Here is an 18,355-nt window from a genome sequence, read left to right as displayed (position 1 = left end):
GGGGCAAACTAAGAAGGGTTTACGGTCACGAGGAAGACGCTGCCTGCCGTACCTGGAGCTGTGGAGCGGACAGGCGGCATCTGGCCCTTGGACAGGAAGTTACGCAGCTGGGAGCGCTTCACTGGGGACAACTTGCTTGCTGTAAACAACAACAACAACAACAAACACACATAGTAAATGAGAACAACAATCACACCGTTTGTAGAGAATTAAATGAAATGAATTGAGCAGTGGACACCGGTTTGGATACCTGGCGTTTTGGAGGAGGGTTTGGGGGAAGTGGTGTCCAGCTTGGCTTTGAGCAGAGCGTCCCTCAAACTCTCCAGTTCACGGTCCAAACTGCGTTCACAACATCAAACGGTCAACAATCCAAACTGCATTCAAACCTTATGACAACATCTCTTCTAAACTCACAGTTACACAAGAGCCAAACCCAAAATCCAACACACAAAACAACATAATTGGACATTTTCTTCCTTATCGGTGTCCATATCCATATTTCCCATTTCCATTTCTCCCATCCACATGGCTAGATCTCCAGTCCCTGCTTACCCCCCCCCCCCCCCTCCTACCTGGCCGGGGTGGAGGTCTGGCTGGAGGAGGAGGAGGAGGAGCCACCGTTGGCGGGCGGGGCGGCGGTCCAGGCGGTGGTCTTGGTGTACAGGTGCAGCGAGGACAGCTCCTTGACCAGCTGGTCCAGGCGGCTCTTCTGCTGGTTGATGATGAACAGGTTGTTGGCCAGGGTGGTGAAGAGGGCCTCGCGGCCGGGGACCATCATGTGCCTGGGGGAGACCACGACGTTGGTTCATTCATTCAAGTGAAAACACAGATGAAATGCGCTAAGCAGTACATCGCATTGGTCCACTGGTGGACGGTATCAACACTGCCAGGGTTAAAAGGTGCAGTAGACGCTGGGGACTCCCCATGTTTAACCATTAATATAGTTTCACAATTCAGACTCCCAGGTGAATATCTGAAGTCTGATGTCAAACAGGGAAAAGGGGCGTTGTCATTTTGTTCGTTTCAAATTTGTTTTTGACCAATCATGTTGATGGAGGCGGGGATCATGAAGCACGTGATTGGCGGCCACAAACTCGACCAGCAGTTGTAAACTGTTAAAAAAGGTTTAGAACCGACACCATTTAGATTGGCTCCTGTAGAAATACCCATCTAAGAGCCTTATCCACCCGCACAAATGAGCTTTCTTCAGTATAAACAAAACAGGAAACAAGGCGTAACTCTGCCCCTTCCAGTGTCTGGCTTCCTGCCCAAGCTCTGTACCGTCTCCCCCCAGAAATTCGGCTATTTCGGTCGACGCCATGATCAAGTCACAGCATGTGAGCTGGAGGCAAAATATTATTGTTCACTATCAGAAAAGGGCTCTATAACATAGTAGGCCTGCTGGATCCCCGATTATCATGAATATGATTTATTAGTCAATTAGCGCTTAGACCAATCCCAGGAGTGATGTCATGGCGTGTCTTTTTTAAACCCTTACTTCTGCTTCTTCTTCTTCTCCAGGTGTTTCTCCCACTCCATGTCCAACACGTCGTTCACGTCTTCCACGGCGAACATGACGTACTGGTACAGCCGTCGGATCTCCTGGGACCGGGCAGGGCATGGAAGAACGTTAGTCAGTCCGTTTGATCACAAGTGTGGAAATCATAGATGACGTGTGACTAGCATCATTTGGAATGTCCACATCATTAACCCAACAAAAAGAAAAAAATCTTCAAATCATCACCAAATGTTATCCAGGAATCTACCAAAAACATGGTTATCCTTCAAAAAGTATGTGTAACACATAATAACTAGGATACATTACTTAGTTAATTCAGTAATAAGCATTGACAAAAAAATTACCTAAATGTTCATTTACATTTAACTAGTGGGCCGTAAACATTTACTAATGGTTTTCATGTTGATTAGTAGTAATAGTTCATTTAAACTAAGTAATGGTGTATGTATTCATTTATAAATCATTGAATAGGGTCAGGGTTAACCCTAACCCCATTAACCCTACGCTAATGCCACATAACAATGCATACCACCATATTACCTCGTGTTAATTAACACACTTATTTTAAAGAGTCACCAATCCATTTCCACTCTAAGTCCTCCTTAACCTTCCTACTCGTTTGGATTAGGAGTCAATAACAATGCCGCCGATGCTGACCTTGAGCCGCTCCTCGCTGCGGGGGTCCAGGGGCTTCTTGTAGAGCAGCTGCAGGTAGCCCCGGTCCTTGCTCAGCTCGCTCTGGGCCATGGCGTCCTCCGCCCCGGCGAAGCCCTCCAGCAGGGTGGTCTTCAGCGTGCCGATGTCCCCGTGCAGAGACTGAGGAGGAGCGAGGGGAGTGAGCGTGAGGTTACGGGGGGGGGGACGTTGAGGCTGTTGTTGGTCTCTTGTCTACAGTGACGTATGGTTATTGCGTTACGTACAGTGTTGTTTTAATTATGGAGGAGATTCCTGTTAATGATGTCTGCCTCATCTCATCCTATTGTTTACAGTGTTTACTCTACTGTATAATTTCTACTACTTTCTGCTCCGACAACCAATGTCCTCATGTCTTATTTGACAGGTGAGGCGATCATAAAAGTGTTAGCTATCGAGGGGTTAAAGAAACAGCAAAAACAGCATGAATACACCGTTTATGACTAGTGGGAGTGGTTTTAAGTGCATTAACTAACTAAACTTGGTCACACCCATCATCAGAGTTGCGTGACGATAGAGGCTTGGGTGCCTTAAACTTGCCTAATAGCATAGTCTCAAGTACAGTCACGAGACACAATGCTATCGATACAGGCTATTCGCGAGCATCCAATTAGAGGCTCTGGTTAAACGCGTTGGCGCGCTACCTCCGTGGTCTCCTTGATCTCCAGGGTGAAGACGTGGAGGTCCTCCGTCTCCTTCCTCAGCTCCTTCATCTGGGCCCCGGTGCCCACCGTGAAGTCTGCCTTCACGCTGCGGGCCTTCAGGTCGTCCAGCTCCTTCTGGAAGTGGGCGATCTGAGACAAAACCAAACCGCGAGGTCAACGACACCCATTAGAGCCAGGGAACTAGACGAAAAGGTTGAGGACAAAGACCATTTGAGAAATTGGGACCAGAAATGGAAATTGAAAGATGAACTACTTTCATTCAATTACTGGGATTATAGTTTGTAAATCCATATTGTGTAGTAGTCTAGTTAGACCCAGTGACCAATTGGGTATATAGCACGGCCTGCTTTTGTTGTTTTGGGAGTATGATATAACCAAGAATATAAAAATGACATTGAAACATACTAAACTTTCGCTGAGAAACTGGAACACATTCCTAAAGTAATGAAATCTTTCAATATTGATGGACATCACGTTATGCTCACAAATACAGAACACTAATGAAACTCACTCATCTTCTTCCCTGTGCACCAGTCCTTACCTCATCCAGTATGCCGGTCATGATGGGGTCAGATCCCCTCTTTTGCTGTAACTGCTTCTCCAAGGCCTTCGCACCAAGAGACGCCTACGAGAGGACATTACCATTGACTTATTACAACCCATTCACTAAACAACCCTTTTCACATCCAAAGCAAACCGTTTAAAAACAGCTTTGCATCTTGCATCTTGGAATCGGGCACAACAAGTTGGTTACTATGGAAATATAAATGGTTCCAATGTTGACCAACTACGATTCTATATGCCGCCTCATAATCCACGCTTCTGTAGCTGTTTATCTCAAATATATTTCTATAGATTGTTTATTTGACCACAGAATTATTTTTTTTACGACTTGTTTGTCGAGAAGGTAACATTGACCCCGTATCTATGTTCATACAAAACATGTTTCTACGGAATACATCGGGGCATTTCTGTGGTGTGGTTGGAATCCCTGTAGTAGAAGTCCAGAGGAAGACAAGGTACCTGAGGAGTGACGGTCTGGACCGCTGGACTGGGCTTCTGCACCGCTGCAGGCGGGGCGCTGGTCTGGACCGGTCGCACCAGAGCTGACAGCGAGACAACATCACACGTACGGTCAGCGTCACACAAACACAGCACCACTGGATGTACAGAACACTGCCACGTTACAAGTAAAATACACCGTTTTGAAAGCAGTTTTGGCACCCAGAATGAAAAAAAAAAAAAGATAAATCAAGATTGTGTTGTTTCAAATCATGTTATTTCATTGCGACTGTCCGTTTAAAGAGAACACCAAATCTATAACATTTCTCTGTCTGTCTGTCTGTCTGTCTGTCTGTGCCCTCTACCTGGCATGACGGGGCCCTTGTTGGCTAAAGCTGGAGGAGCAGCCAGGCTGGCAGGCTCAGCCGACGCTGGCTTCCCCAGGGCGGGGGTGAAGGAGAAGGCCTGGGAGGACGGCGCCGGGGTCTCCACCGCTGAGAACCTACAGGAGTGAGGAGAGGCAGAGGCAGGGAGAGCTGAGTACCAGCCAGGACCCCTCAGACCGGAGGGCCCTGCAGACCCCCACAACCGGGGAGGAGAGGGTACAAGTGCTGCTGAATCCCGGGACCCAGCCCATTTGATGACGGCCTTGTCAAAAAGGTGACATGTTATACCGCCAGGTGTGAGTGAGATTAGCCGTTTTGAAAATCTGCCTCTTCTGACATCACGAGCGGGCGTGTCCACCTAGATGTATGACGGATAGATCAGTCTACCGCCCTACCCAGTGGACTGGAGCAAACGCTGCTACCAGGCTGGTAGACTGATGTATCCAGCACACATCTAGGTGGACACGCCCACTTGTGATGTCAGATGAGGCAGATTTTCAAAACGGCTCGTGACGGCTAATCACACTCGCACCAGGTGGTATAATATGTCACCTTTAAGCTGTCAGTTTTCCTGTACTGAGGATGAGGAAGGACTTGTGTTTGTGTTTCTTTTTAGGGTGTATTGTATGATCATAATTGTCTTCACATTGGTACTTGGTGCTGCAAAGCAATTGCATAAACAAATCAATAAAGTGATGTCTTAAAAAACGAGAAAAGACTTCCAATACAATGTTTAAAAAAAAAAAACAGCGTGCAGACAGTGTTTTTAAGTTGAGGTTCAGCCAACAGTCCCCCCGGTGCGCGTGTCTCCGCGGAGGTGTCTGTGTTCAGCCGGCCTCGTGCTGTCTGGCGGCGCACAATAGCTGGAGACCACTTACGCCGGAATAAAGAGAAGGGATTCAAGTGAGGCCTGGCTGCATGTTCTCTATGCAGGCATAATGTGGGCACCAAGGCCAGCGTACAATGGCTGTGTGGGTATCGAACTGTTGCATTTTTTAGGAGTGAAAATAACGGGGGGGGGGGAAAAACAACCATGTGGTTTTGAACAAGCTCCAACCCCCGACGCTCATCCATTCATCAGCCTTCTCAAATAGTCCTACTGAGTGTTTGATTCACTGAATGTTTGAAAGGAGTTATGTTCTTGCTTTTAAACTTTGAAAAGGAAAGTACTTTGTAAATTGGCTTCATCGCTCTGCTGATATTGGTGATTCATCGTGTTTGGGTGACTTAAGGCCTGGGTACAGAAATGAAACACATGCAACTGAATACATAAAACGTATTGTAGGGACACAAAAGGCCTCTAGAGTGTGCTAGAAAAACCAATAAAAGTTCTATATTAAACCGCATGCCTTTTTCAGGATAACGTCACATGGGTTGCAGTTAATAAAAACAATTGAACCACGCTTTAAGGACGAGGTAGAGGGGTGAGGCACCGTGCCCAAAGACACCTACAGGTCGGCTGGGGCCATCGGAGGTATCTGACCCTAGTACGTCCAGGACGCCTACAGGTAGACCCCCCAGGTGGACGGTGGACGTCGGGAGGGTTCAATCCCAGTCGCGTTCAGCTGGGATCCGATCACATTGACCACTTCGCTATCCTGAACCTTAACACTCGATACGCCTCCCCTCGAGACTCGAACCCCCACATCACAAACCCTGGCTCCACCCCCACCCCCAGCCCCACGCCTCAGCCCCGCCCCCCCCCTCCCCCCCCACCTCACCTGTCGTTGAGGTTGAGCTTCACCACGGGCGTGGCCACCTCCGGGGGGTTGAAGACGGTGAGGGGGGAGGCGGCGGTGAGGCGCTGCGCCGACAGCGCCAGACCCACGGGGGACGCCTCCCCGGGGGGCGCGCCGGCCTTGGCGGAGGGCGTGCTGAAGGCGAACGCCGAGGGCGCCGCCGGGTGGCTGGAGGGGGGCTTGGAGGCGAAGGAGAAGGCCAGGGAGGAGGGGCCGGAGGAGGAGGAGGAGGAGGAGGAGGGGGCGGCGGCGCCGAAGGCGGCCGAGCTCCCCAGGGAGAAGGCGGGCGGGGCGGGGCTCATGGAGGGCGGGAGGGCGAAGGAGAAGCTGGACGGGGCGGCGGCGGAGGAGGCGGCGGCGGGGGCCGCGGGCGGGACGGCGAAGGGGGCCGGGGCGGAGGAGGAGGAGGAGGAGGAGGAGGAGGCCGGGGGAGGGAGGGTGGGGGCGGCGGAGGAGATGGGACGCAGGGCGGGGAAGCCGGCCGGCGCGGAGGAGATGGGGGGAGGGAAGCCGGCCGGGGCGGAGGAGAAGGGGGCGGGGGGTTTCACAGCCGGGGCCGGGGCAAAACCTGGGAACACAAATGAAATAAATGAAAATATATATATATATATATATATAGGTAATAATAGGTAATAATTATAGAATTATGCTATTGATGCAAACAAAAATCCCCCCCTCCCCAAAAAAAATGCACATACATTTGCAAGACTGGTTTTCAAATCAGGTTAAATATTTTTTTTTTTATAGACTATTAATTACAACTAGTTTGTATTGTTTTTCCTAGGCTGGACAATAGAAAGCTCATTATGGCCTCTGCCTTTCCCATAGCGTACACTCATAGGGTCACACCCACATGGACATCTTCAATGCCATAAAGTGCTGTTTAATCTGGATTCCAGCAGTCCTATGTTATAGCAGAGCTTCTGTGTGTGTGTGTGTGTGTGTGTGGGGGGGGGGGGGGGGACCAAGGGGCAGGGCTGCGCCTCGTTTCCTGTTAGAGGAAAGTATTAGAAAACTAATTTGCGCGAGTGGACGAAGCTTTCAGAAGGAGAATTTAATACGTGCATTTCAAAAGTGGTCTAGACTGTTTATTTTAAACCTTTACAGACACGTCTCCAAGAACAGCAGACAGGATGCGTTAGCCCCGTCTCCCCGCCGCGTTTTTACGTGCGCTGGCCGAGGTCGCGTTCGCCGTTCGGCCAATTAGGCGCTTACAGACGCCCCCCCCCTGCCCTCCAGCGACACGATTGGTGGAAACAAATACAAAAGCGGGAGTGAAAGTGAAAACTCTGCTCACCCACGATTTTTAAGTTCATCCGCACACATGCTTTAGATTACAAATCCAAAGTCTGACTCGAGGGACTACTGCTCTAGTACCACTGCGCCTGGGGGGTGGGGTGGGGTGGGGGTGGGGATCAAGGTCAAGCCTCGCCGAACCATGGAGAGTGACCGTTTCATGGCTGCGGTGGTGGGGGGGCCTCCGCCGGTACCTGCGAGCGGGGCCCTCTCGCCCTCCAGAGGCAGGGCGGTGGGGGCGGCCACCATCTGCTTGGCGCCTGGGTTGAGGTTGAGCAGGGAGAAGGGGCAGAGGACTCCGTCTGTGGACAGCAGCAGCATGATGGGAGCCGGGGGCAGCTTCTTTTCATCCGCTGGAAGAAGAAGAAGAAGGAAAACGGCCGACAACGCGCGCGCACACACACACACACACACACACACACACACACACACACACACACACACACACACACACACACACACACACACACACACACACACACACACACACAGGGAGAAAACATTTAGAAGGGAGTGGTTGGAGCCGGTACAAACAAACAAATCTGCATCTAATGGAAGATGCAAATAAAGATCAGAGGGAGAGAAGACGAGAAGCCCGGAGGCGCACTGCGCCGGCATCAAGAGAGGAGACGACACGCACACATGCGGCGTTTAATCACCAACGGGCCGGGCCCGACGTAGCCCTCTTTCACTGAATTGCATTTGGAACAGCTCATGCGTGATTTACGTCATGTACGTTGGACTTGGAGGTGCGTTTGTGACATTGTTCGGTGCCTTTTTGGGAAGGAACGGTTCTGATGTCGGGCTCTTAGGCACGCCCCACGTGTCTGGGAGATTTGAGAACAGATCCTGTCTGCCTCCCTCGGAGTATTGGGTTTCTTTGAGCTCTCTCTCTCTGTGTGTGTGTGTGTGTGTGTGTGTGTGTGTGTGTGTGTGTGTGTGTGTGTGTGTGTGTGTGTGTGTGTGTGTGTGTGTGTGTGTGTGTGTGTGTGTGTGTGTGTGTGTGTGTGTGTGTGTGTCTCCCCCCCCGCCCCCTATGGATCCACACCCACACACAGTCCAACACAAAAATATATATATATATATATATAAAAGCACCCCAAGTATGTAAGTATTGTGTTTCAGACAAACAGCGATGATTGAACGGCGAGAGAGAAAAGAAAAGAAGAAGAAGAAAACAAAAAAAAAGAAGATTGGAGAAGATTGGAGAGTGCATGAGTGTATGAAAGTCAAAAAGAAAACAGAAAAAAAAAAAAACAGAGTGAGGGAATGAGCGAAAAACAACAGGAGCCAGAGCCGGCGAGAGATACAGAGAGAGTTAGCCCTCATCAGGATTCCACTGCGTGAACGTCTGGGCTTTGTTGTGCTCCTTCGGCATGTCTGGGCCATTTTAATGAGCGCTCTTTTTTTTTTTTGCTGCGTAAACAACAACTATCTCGTTTCGCTCCCTCCAAGCCGGCCCCCCGGCTGCCTCTTTTTTCCGATAGAGATTTGATCAGGCCACAATCACGTCAAAGTGTTGCTGAAATTGCGGGTACTTAAGACCATCGGTCTGGCGGGGGCTGGAGGGGGGTGGGGGAAGGCAGATAAGACCAGACTAGACGAGACTAGACACAGAGGGTGTACAGGCCGTACAGGCCGTACGTGTGGCTGTCTGCCGCCGCCAGTCGGAGGCCGGTTTTAAAAGGAAGAAGAACAGGAAGAAGAAGAAAGGAGAGGGGCTGGGAAGGCAATGGGAGGGGTGGGGTGGGGGGGGGGGGGGCTTATCACTATTCTTCGCACAGCGCGTTGAGCACTGCAGCGGAAGCGATGCAGACAAAGTCACCGGGAAGCGTCTACATTGAGGCTGTGTGTAGGGGATGGACGCTGGGGGGGGTGGCGGCGGTGGTGGGGGTGGCGGCGGTGGTGGTGGTGGTGGTGGCGGTGGGGGTGGCGGCGGTGGTGGTGGTGGAGGTGGTGGGGATGGACGCTGGGGGTGGCGGCGGTGGTGTTGGTGGCGGTGGTGGTGGTGGGGGTGGTGACGGTGGTGGTGGTGGTGGGGGTGGTGGTGGTGACGGTGGTGGGGGTGGTGGTGGTGACGGTGGTGGGGGTGGCGGCGGTGGCGGTGGGGGTGGGGGTGGGGGTGGCGGTGGTGGTGGTGGGGATGGACGCTGGGGGTGGCGGCGGTGGTGTTGGTGGCGGTGGTGGTGGTGGGGGTGACGGTGGTGGTGGTGGTGGCGGTGGGGGTGGCGGTGGTGGGGGTGGTGACGGTGGTGGTGGCGGCGGCGGTGGTGGTGGTGGTGGTGGGGGTGGTGGGGGTGGCAGTGGCGGGAGAGGGGTTAGGCTGAAGGAACTTAACGAAGCCAATCCGCAAAAGGACCAATTGTCTTCAAGAGTGAAGCGACATCCATGACTTGAATGCATGTTGTGTCCATTGTCAGACCACTTCCAATCTGGAGGGGGGGGTGGGTGGAAGAGGGAAATAACTGAATCGACGAACGGATGGCAACCGCAAATACCGACGTGCGTCGTCGTGACAACGCCATCGATCAATACCTCGGAGGCATGGTTTAAATTCCGGTGTTGTGTTTTTTTTTACCTTATAAACCTCATCACCTTCAGCCGCTCCGTGTCTAGCCTGCTTACATCAGCCTCAGAGGCGACGGGCTATAGAGTGTATGCAGCCTAGCAACCACATCTGTGTGTGTGTGTGTGTGTGTGTGTGTGTGTACAAAAAAAAAAAAATTAGCAGCACGCCCCCACACCGAGGGGCTGTCAAAGTTCTGGCAATCTTCAAGGTTGCACAATAGTTCATTTTAAATTGTCCGACAGATGCACGCACACACACACACACACACACACACATGTTTTTTTTTGTATTGATATTTTCTTCCTTTTTTTCAGTCTGTCTGGCGGGTAACCCTGTTTGTTTGTTCCGCAGACATTTCTTTTAAATATTTAATCTGAAACGGCTAGGGGTTATCGTGATGAACTAATTAAGTGTCACTCAATAAAAGTTATGCACCGTATTGCAAGCACAGGTATTCAGTTTTTCTCTTTTATATTTGCAACAACTGAATGCACTGAATCCCTGCCCCCCCCCCCCCGGTCCATCCATTTTCTACACGCTGTGGAAGAGGAAGAGTGTAGGCAGGGAGAGGGAGGGAGAGGGAGAGGGAGAGGGAGAGGGAGATGGAGAGGGGACTGGACAGAGGAGCCCCAACAAACAACAAATCTGCATCTAATGGAAGATGCAAATACGGTGCATTTGAGTTTCCTTTTCCAACTCCAACCGAATCCCATGCCCCCATCCACCCAGAGGCACATGGGGGCGACGACAGACCCCATGTGTTGGGCAGACCGTGTCCTAGGGTGTGTGTCGTGGGGGGGGGGCGGACGGACGGACGGACGGACGTACTTATGTATATCTCCTGCTGGCTGGTGTAGTCCACCACCAGGCCCATGGGCAGGGTGTCCTCGTTGAGCTGGGAGACGGGCAGCTCGGCCCGGCTGGCGTCCTCCAGGATCCACAGCTCCCACTGGTTCTGAACGGAGACGTTGGACCGTTCAAAGTAATGTTCAGGGACAACGGGAGCATTCAACCTGCGCTACGCATCCTTTCTACTGCAGTGCAGAGTTCTTCAATATTATTAAGACACACCCATCCACCGCTCGATCTAAACAGGGACATTTTCTCTAGAAATCGTTGTTCTGGGCCTAACCCCCCCCCCTCTCCCCAGAACATGTGGCAACATCTCAGACCTTGTCTGAAGGTTATATATTGCTATAAGTGCAGCTACAACTCCAGCCACTAGAGGCCGCTAATGAGTCGACGTACCGTCAGCGGTGGTGTTTATTGATTTGGGTGCAGAATACATAGGATCCCCTCGACAACTTACCTTATCCTTCGCGATGACACTGACTTCAATGGAGGCTGCCGATGTGGCGAAGACCACATCCCTGTGTGAAGTAATAAAACCATTGAAGCAGAGAGAGTGGGCGCCAGTGTGTTGTGGCAGAGTTGCCGGGGGGGGGTGGGGTTTGACTCTCAGCCAACAGGGACTGTGATCAATCCCACATTTCTGCAGTGAAAGTCCACGTGTCCCAGAGGAGGATGCCCAATTCCTGCCTGCTCCTAAATTACATGGATCTAAAAATGAACTGCAAGTCAGCACCTTAGCCAGCACAGCGGCTACGGTGTTCCACTGCCCACCAAAGGTGACCGGGTTTGATTCCCCATTGTTCCCGGCCTCTGTGGTTTAAGGCTGGGAAAGGTTACCTGGTCAGTCCTTGAGCAAGATTCCCCCCCCCCCCCCCCCCAACACCTTGAGCCCCTTAAGCACACAGATCTGAATTCACTGAGATTCACTTAAATAAAAAGGAAACAAACAGATCTGATATTAAACAATGTGCAGTGTGGCGTGCCTCTGTTGAGGGACTAGAGGTGCGTTCACACCAAAGGCAAAGCAAATATTCTACTCTTGTTGCTATAAGGCTGCTCACCCGAACCGCAAACTTTTCTGGCGTGAGTGTTTCAGCATCAAGGGAACTTCGCATGGCATTCAAGCTAGAGACTTGAATAAGACTTTGCATTGACTTTGCATGTATTCGCGCCGCGCTTTCGCTTTTGGTTTGAACGCACGGTCAAGCCTCTGGTGTCGGTGTGTGTCGCCTACCAGTCCTCGATCTGGCTCAGGAAGTAGTGGTGCTGTCGCTCGATGCAGGTGCCGTACACGGGGTCGTTGAAGTTCAGATACCGGGTCTCTACCTTCTCATCCTTTTTCTGCACATAGAGGGAGACGGGAATTCATTAATAACTTTTTCTCACCGCAGCCATGCTTCTTTTAGGGAATTATGTGAGATTTAAATTATGCAGCGAAGATATGGCATATATTTCGTCAACAGTATTTAGCCACAGACAAGTAAATCACTTATATTTACAAGCACTGGTTTTTCAGAAAAGCCCTGGTGCTACTTGGTTGTAGTGTCGCCTAGCTGCTGGCGTAACCTCGCAGTAGTGTAACCTAGCTGCTAGTGTAGCCCGGCTCCTGGTGTAACCTGGTAGTAGTGTAGCCTAGTTGCTGGCGTACCCTGACTGCTAGTGTAGCCTAGATGCTGGTGTAACATGGTAGTAGTGTAGCCTAGCTCCTGGTGTAGCCTGTTAAGTAATGTAGCCTGGTAGTAGTGTAGCCTGGTAGTAGTGTAGCCTGGCTGCTGGTGTAGCCTGGTAGTAGTGTAGCCTGGATGCTGGTGTAGCCTGGTAGTAGTGTAGCCTGGCTGCTGGTGTAGCCTGGTAGTAGTGTAGCCTAGCTCCTGGTGTAGCCTGGTAGTAGTGTAGCCTGGCTGCTGGTGTAGCCTGGTAGTAGTGTAGCCTAGCTCCTGGTGTAGCCTGGTAGTAGTGTAGCCTGGCTGCTGGTGTAGCCTGGTAGTAGTGTAGCCTAGCTCCTGGTGTAGCCTGGTAGTAGTGTAGCCTGGCTGCTGGAGAAGCCTAGCTGTTGGTGTGGACTAGTTGCTGGTTTAGCCCGGCTGCGGGTGCGCGTGTACTCACCGGCAAGGTGATGACCACCAGGTCTGGGGGGGTCTCGACGGAGCCGTCAGCAGCGGCATAAACCACGGCAAACACAAAGGTCCTCAGCCACAGCACGTCCAGGACTGGGGGAAAAACAACAAGCAAAACTAGTTCATACTAAAAAAGGGCCTAGGTTAACGTGTTTGGTTTTTAGCTACAAAAAAAACGTTAGTTCAAAATTATACATGAATAAATAGTTATTACTATTACTATTGTTAATGATGATAGGCATGCAAATACGTTCCTACCTTTCACAGGGTTGTCGGAGGAGTAGAAGTTTGGACATGGGACAACTTTCTTTTCTTGGAGCGCCTGTTAAATAAATATAGAATATACAAATACACCGAGTCAAGTGCTTTTTTTTTTTTTAATACATCGTCCCTCGTGACATTTGAGAGTGCCTACTCACACGTTAGGAAATTAACTTACCGGGGTGTACTGACTGACAGTAGCGTTCATTTTCCCAACTGCAACCTGTTTGCCTTTGGGACTCCAGCAAACTGAAAGTGAAAAAGGTTTAAGAGAGACAAAATATGATATTACCGTTTTAACACTATTGTGAATTATTTAATTAAAAAAATTATTTTCGAGCAGTTTACACCCATGCATATATCTCTATTAATCTTCCACGCTAGCATCGCTTTACCAATGACCAGTCGAATGGGAACACATTAAGATTTACTTGAGGAGCTAAGGATAAACAGAATATCCAAGTGGTGCATTTATTGTCATTGGTCATTTTCTACAGGTCTTTGTTAATGTGTAAGTCTTCACAAGGGCTCAGTGAAAAGGTCCTGTGTATATGATTTGAGAGATGTTAAGGAAGAGAGCAGAAAAAGCACAAGACTTCCCCTCATTCTCTGCTCCCTCCCTCCCTCCTTTTCTCTGCCATTGGGACATTTTTGCGTTTACGCATCTGTCAATCAGGAAACTGACGCCCTGGTTGCCCAGAAATGAGCCAGGCAGAAATTATATCTTGTCTTATTCAGGAGGCAAGCTCGCAGACAACCGGAGCAGATAGTCTCACAAAGCATTTCACTCACCAACAGCTGACAGACGGCTATAGCATTTCTAACCAATCACACTCAAAGCATCGCCCTTGAATCTTACTGACAGCGCCTATAATGAAAGCTGGATTGCCTATAACTTACTGCATGTGATGCCGTTGGCAGCCGGGAGCTGGGCCTGCATGGTCACGCGGTCGGTCACGTCCAGGACCATCATGCTGCCGTCGGACAGACAGACCGCCACCATGGACCCCAGGGCCGGGTTCCACTTCAGGTCCTGCACCAGGGTCCCCGGGGGCACCGCAGGCTGCAGAGAGGCAAAGGGCAGCTTCTGTTGTCTCCCCTGCAGTGGAAAATTAAAGGAGAAAATGGTAAAAGGGGGGGATGAAATTAAAGTGTGGATATCACTTTCATTTACACTTGTGTCCAAGTCCATATGGAATCAAAATAATTGAATGGCTGGATATGCGTGTTTGAACTTGAAATTGAATTATTTAGATCATAGATATGGATTTGAAAACTTAGTCTGGATGTGTGTGTATATGGTTACATTGATTAGATCAAATTAATAGTTTTTCAAGGCAAACCTTTGACACACACAAAAAAAAATTGTGAATCCTTTATCCTTGATTTAGAAGGACAAGTGAAATATGAAGGTGTGGAGTAAGGATGTGAATAACTCAAATTTTTCATGGTCGAATAATCAGTGGGTGGTATGAACGAATAATCGATTATTCGATGTGTGCCGACATTCACAAAGGCAGCCATGGATCATCGGCAAGAAATCACTTAATATCTTAAACGCAAAAAAACGAACTTTAACAGTGATCAGTGTTTGTGTTGTATGCATATATATTAATATTTATGCTTGTGTATTGTTTTTCTGTACATGATTAATAATAATAATAATAATAAAAACTAATAGTGCTACAGAACCAACATTAGTTCCGTCCGTTAATTCTTGTTTATTTGAATGGGAAAAAATGTTATCGGTCCAAATGTTGAAAATCGACTTTGACCCTCAGGAACGAATAATCGAATAAGCAAATATTCTGACCCATCCCTAGTGTGGAGTGGCTTTGCACCGCTGCACGACAGTTATAAGAAGTTGGCACATTCACACACAAAATAAGAAAAAACATATTACATTTTCCTTCTTCTTGCTGTTGTTGACATTTTCAATTTGGTGCCGTGACATATCCTTGCCAAAACACACTGGCGGATGTTTCAACCTGACTGACATCTCAAACTTCATCAACATGGAGAAGTTTTACCCCTCTGAATAAGGTATTCAAATCGAAAACCGGTTGAAAATTCAAATAGACCCCCAAAAAAAAAATACATGAACCATCACCTGTTTCATTAAGGTGCGGACGTCATAGAAGGTGATGGACAGTGCCCCCTCGGCAGACTGGCCACAGACAGACAGGGTGAGCTCATCACTGCTGAGGGCCACGTTATGAAGAGGATGCTCCAAGCACACCTCCACCAGGGCTGGGGTGACGTCAACTGGATGGACAGGGGGGGGGGGGGGGGGGAGGAGGAGAGAAGGTCATAAGAATGGAGGAGGAGGAGGAGGTGAAGGATTGGTGAGGGGCTGGACGGTATAAGGGGTTTAAGGTCGATTGACTCCCATCCCAAAGATTCTGGTGTTCAAACCCCAAGTCTACACACACCATTCCGACTGCCGATCGCCGGCAGAAAAGGCAGTCAGGCCGATTTGGTCATGGCCGATTCAACATGTGCAATCGGCTGAAAAGAACACAGACGGCAGCCGATCGCACAGCACACACACCGAACAGACTCAGGTCATCGAGCTCGCCAGACTGTCTGACGACCGATAATCTGGTCGGTGTGTCAGGGCCTTTAGGCAAGAAACACAACCTGTACCACTACAATGTTTCTGAAGAATAAAAACAATCTAATAAATAGTACGGCGGATGTGCATTATAAATAACAGCAGAAGGTTTATTTGTGTCCATCAATCTTACTTTTGTCATCAGCATTTCCATCCACTTTATCCACAGAAAGGATTTCCTGTGTCACGTATACTTTCACTGTCCTGTCCAGTCCAACAAATATCAACCCAAATTTGTTTGACACGGCCAGCAGATTGGATCTGTCTTTGGGCAAGTCTGGAGGAGAGTCAAAAACTCGAATCTTTTTCAACTGGCGAAACTGGAAATCCTGAAATGAAAGAAAGACATGTTAGAAATACTGTATAATACTACTTCACATAACCCATTAGTCCGAATGTCAAGTACAGGAATTTGCTCCACTTAATGTCATCATTATCTTTTTTCTTATAGACTTAATGTATGAAGTATATGGCTCATACTATCACCAGGTGATCACACGTTTAAGAAATAGCAACGGTGAGGGATGATGAAACTGTGAAATGTGTTTCTAGTCCCCGAATAATAAGAAACACTATTTGAACACCGCCCATCTTGGCTGTTTCCGATTCCTCATGCATGTAAACAACACACTGGACTAGTAGTAGACTGACATTGACCAGTGCAGTGCATGCAAATGGCCGAGAATCCATTCATCCCACCGATGCCGTTTAAGTCTCTGACGACCCCACACGCCACACAAGTGGTGACTGTCAGTGATGGATCAATGCTGTGATTGTCATCGATTTAAGACGCGTCAAGACGTGTACTGTGATCGCTCGCTACCCGAGATGGTTTGGTAGACATCGAGCCAACTTTAATGTCCACAAACCACCACAACACCAGCTAACGCTAGCTTCGACACACTTTGGAGCGACACCCGTTTGTCTTACCTTCATTTCCCGCTCGGGAGGAGAATCTGTATCGTCGCTCATTGTGAACAGTGAAAGACGCAGTTCAATCGCAGTTTCGTGTATGCCGAAAGACTATGTAAGGAAATACGCAGTTTTTAGTAAACTGCGTTGAGTTGAGATAGCGAAACAACATGCCGCGCTGCGCGGTACGATAAGACGTCAGTCGACGCAGGGCGAACAATCAAACTCAGAGCAGTAGATACTCAGAGCATAGAGGGCATAGATTGGATTTCATGCACGGTTGTAGCGCAACAATCGCCCGTTGCTAATTTGTGTACACTAAGAAATCAATCAACACTTGATTAGTGTTTGTTTTTATATATTGTTTTGTTCATACAAAGATTCCTATAAGTAGCCTACATTTTTTTTCTGAGAAGACGTACGCCTAACTTATCAGCAAAAGACGGCGAGGAAGGCGGCATGCTGAAGGACTTTTATTAAAAAGCAGCTGTTTTATGTATTGCATGTCAATGAAATAAGTGACTCATCTATCAACAACTGAAAATTATTATGAAAATATTATCCTTAAACCCCGGTAACTTGGCTGTTTTATACCGTTAAGTCAGGACATGTGTTGACATTATGATTTTATTGGTTTAGATAATAATTAGAAAGCAGTCTCTCAACATGTTTCCAACCGGCAAATGTATAATTTTGATTCGGTCCAAAGCCCTTTCGAGAAATTAAATGATCACATGGAAACCGTTTTTACACGTGGACTGGGTCATATGAGGGCCAGTTCTTCTGGCCCATGTCCAGAAAAAAACAACAACCAGAATGCAAACATGGTTCATGTCAATGTCGGGACATTTCTTATTCATGAAGCACCAACTAACCCACCGCTTGTTGCACAAGGAAAATATAGTTCAATAAAAATAGCTAGTAGCTAATTGAGTGAATACCAGAAGCGAGCTGGAATAATGACAAGGCAGTTTTGCAGGAGCTCAGCAATTCATGACAGATCTCCCTCAGTGCACGTTGAGACGCGCGTCGCTGCTCCGATTGTCAGCGCTCTGAACAGATGGCTTTAAAGGTTCACCCTATTCTCTCTGCCCGACGTGAGTCGTTGCACGCATTTTAATTTCCACTCCATTTTAAGGTGCTGGCGTGTTATGTTCAAACATGAAACACATTTTTAATTAAAAAAGAATTTATAGGTGTATTATGGTTTATGGCTTAGGATTGAGGGTTAAAACTTAATGACTCCTCCATCGTTGTATGCTGCTCCTGTTGTTCTGGGTGCATATTTCAACTTTGCTAACTTTACTATTTAATGTAGGCTATTTGTACAAATTATTTATGCTTTTTTTTTTACATTTGATTTATAGAGTATGCTTATATTTGACTACTAATCTTTGTATGTCTTATGTGTATACATGGACAGTGCTGCAGGCACTCAAAGTCAAAGTCATATTCCTTGTATGTGTGATACAAGGATGTGTAGGCCTATGGCTACAGCCCCATCAAGGGGCAAAAGTTGTGTACTTTGGTAGCAAGTTGAGCTAATAATGTAAAACCTAATAAGACTTATTACTTGAACTCAGATACTTAATCCTCCCCTGATCACAGACGTGTTAGTGTTTTTGTAAAAAAGAAAAGAGCAAAAAGGTTCCTCTAAATTGCATGCAGACTCCTTTTTTTTTGCATGAAACTTTTAGTTTTCATCAAATGAGGGAAATGCAGTAAGACAG

The 18,355-nt window shown here is 48.4% G+C and overlaps 1 protein-coding gene across 1 annotated transcript in view; it reads right to left on the bottom strand.

The window, feature by feature from the left end:
• Positions 1–16,802, bottom strand: part of nup214 (nucleoporin 214) — a 38,576-nt gene extending 21,774 nt beyond the window's left edge. Inside the window, 21 exon segments of the mRNA XM_084483003.1 lie at positions 53–139; positions 251–339; positions 573–782; positions 1,499–1,602; positions 2,177–2,335; positions 2,857–3,006; positions 3,419–3,502; positions 3,901–3,983; positions 4,245–4,381; positions 5,987–6,572; positions 7,495–7,653; positions 10,698–10,824; positions 11,179–11,239; positions 11,956–12,062; positions 12,828–12,931; positions 13,097–13,160; positions 13,278–13,348; positions 14,000–14,198; positions 15,210–15,364; positions 15,847–16,042; positions 16,644–16,802. Coding sequence (XP_084339129.1) covers positions 53–139; positions 251–339; positions 573–782; positions 1,499–1,602; positions 2,177–2,335; positions 2,857–3,006; positions 3,419–3,502; positions 3,901–3,983; positions 4,245–4,381; positions 5,987–6,572; positions 7,495–7,653; positions 10,698–10,824; positions 11,179–11,239; positions 11,956–12,062; positions 12,828–12,931; positions 13,097–13,160; positions 13,278–13,348; positions 14,000–14,198; positions 15,210–15,364; positions 15,847–16,042; positions 16,644–16,685 — 2,974 coding nt within the window. The 5' untranslated portion in view covers positions 16,686–16,802.
• Positions 16,803–18,355: the final 1,553 nt, after the last annotated feature.

The sequence above is a fragment of the Micromesistius poutassou genome (assembly GCF_964030765.1).
Source record: "Micromesistius poutassou genome assembly, chromosome: 18".
NCBI lineage: Eukaryota > Metazoa > Chordata > Actinopteri > Gadiformes > Gadidae > Micromesistius > Micromesistius poutassou.
This window is presented reverse-complemented; position numbering and strand designations above follow the sequence as displayed.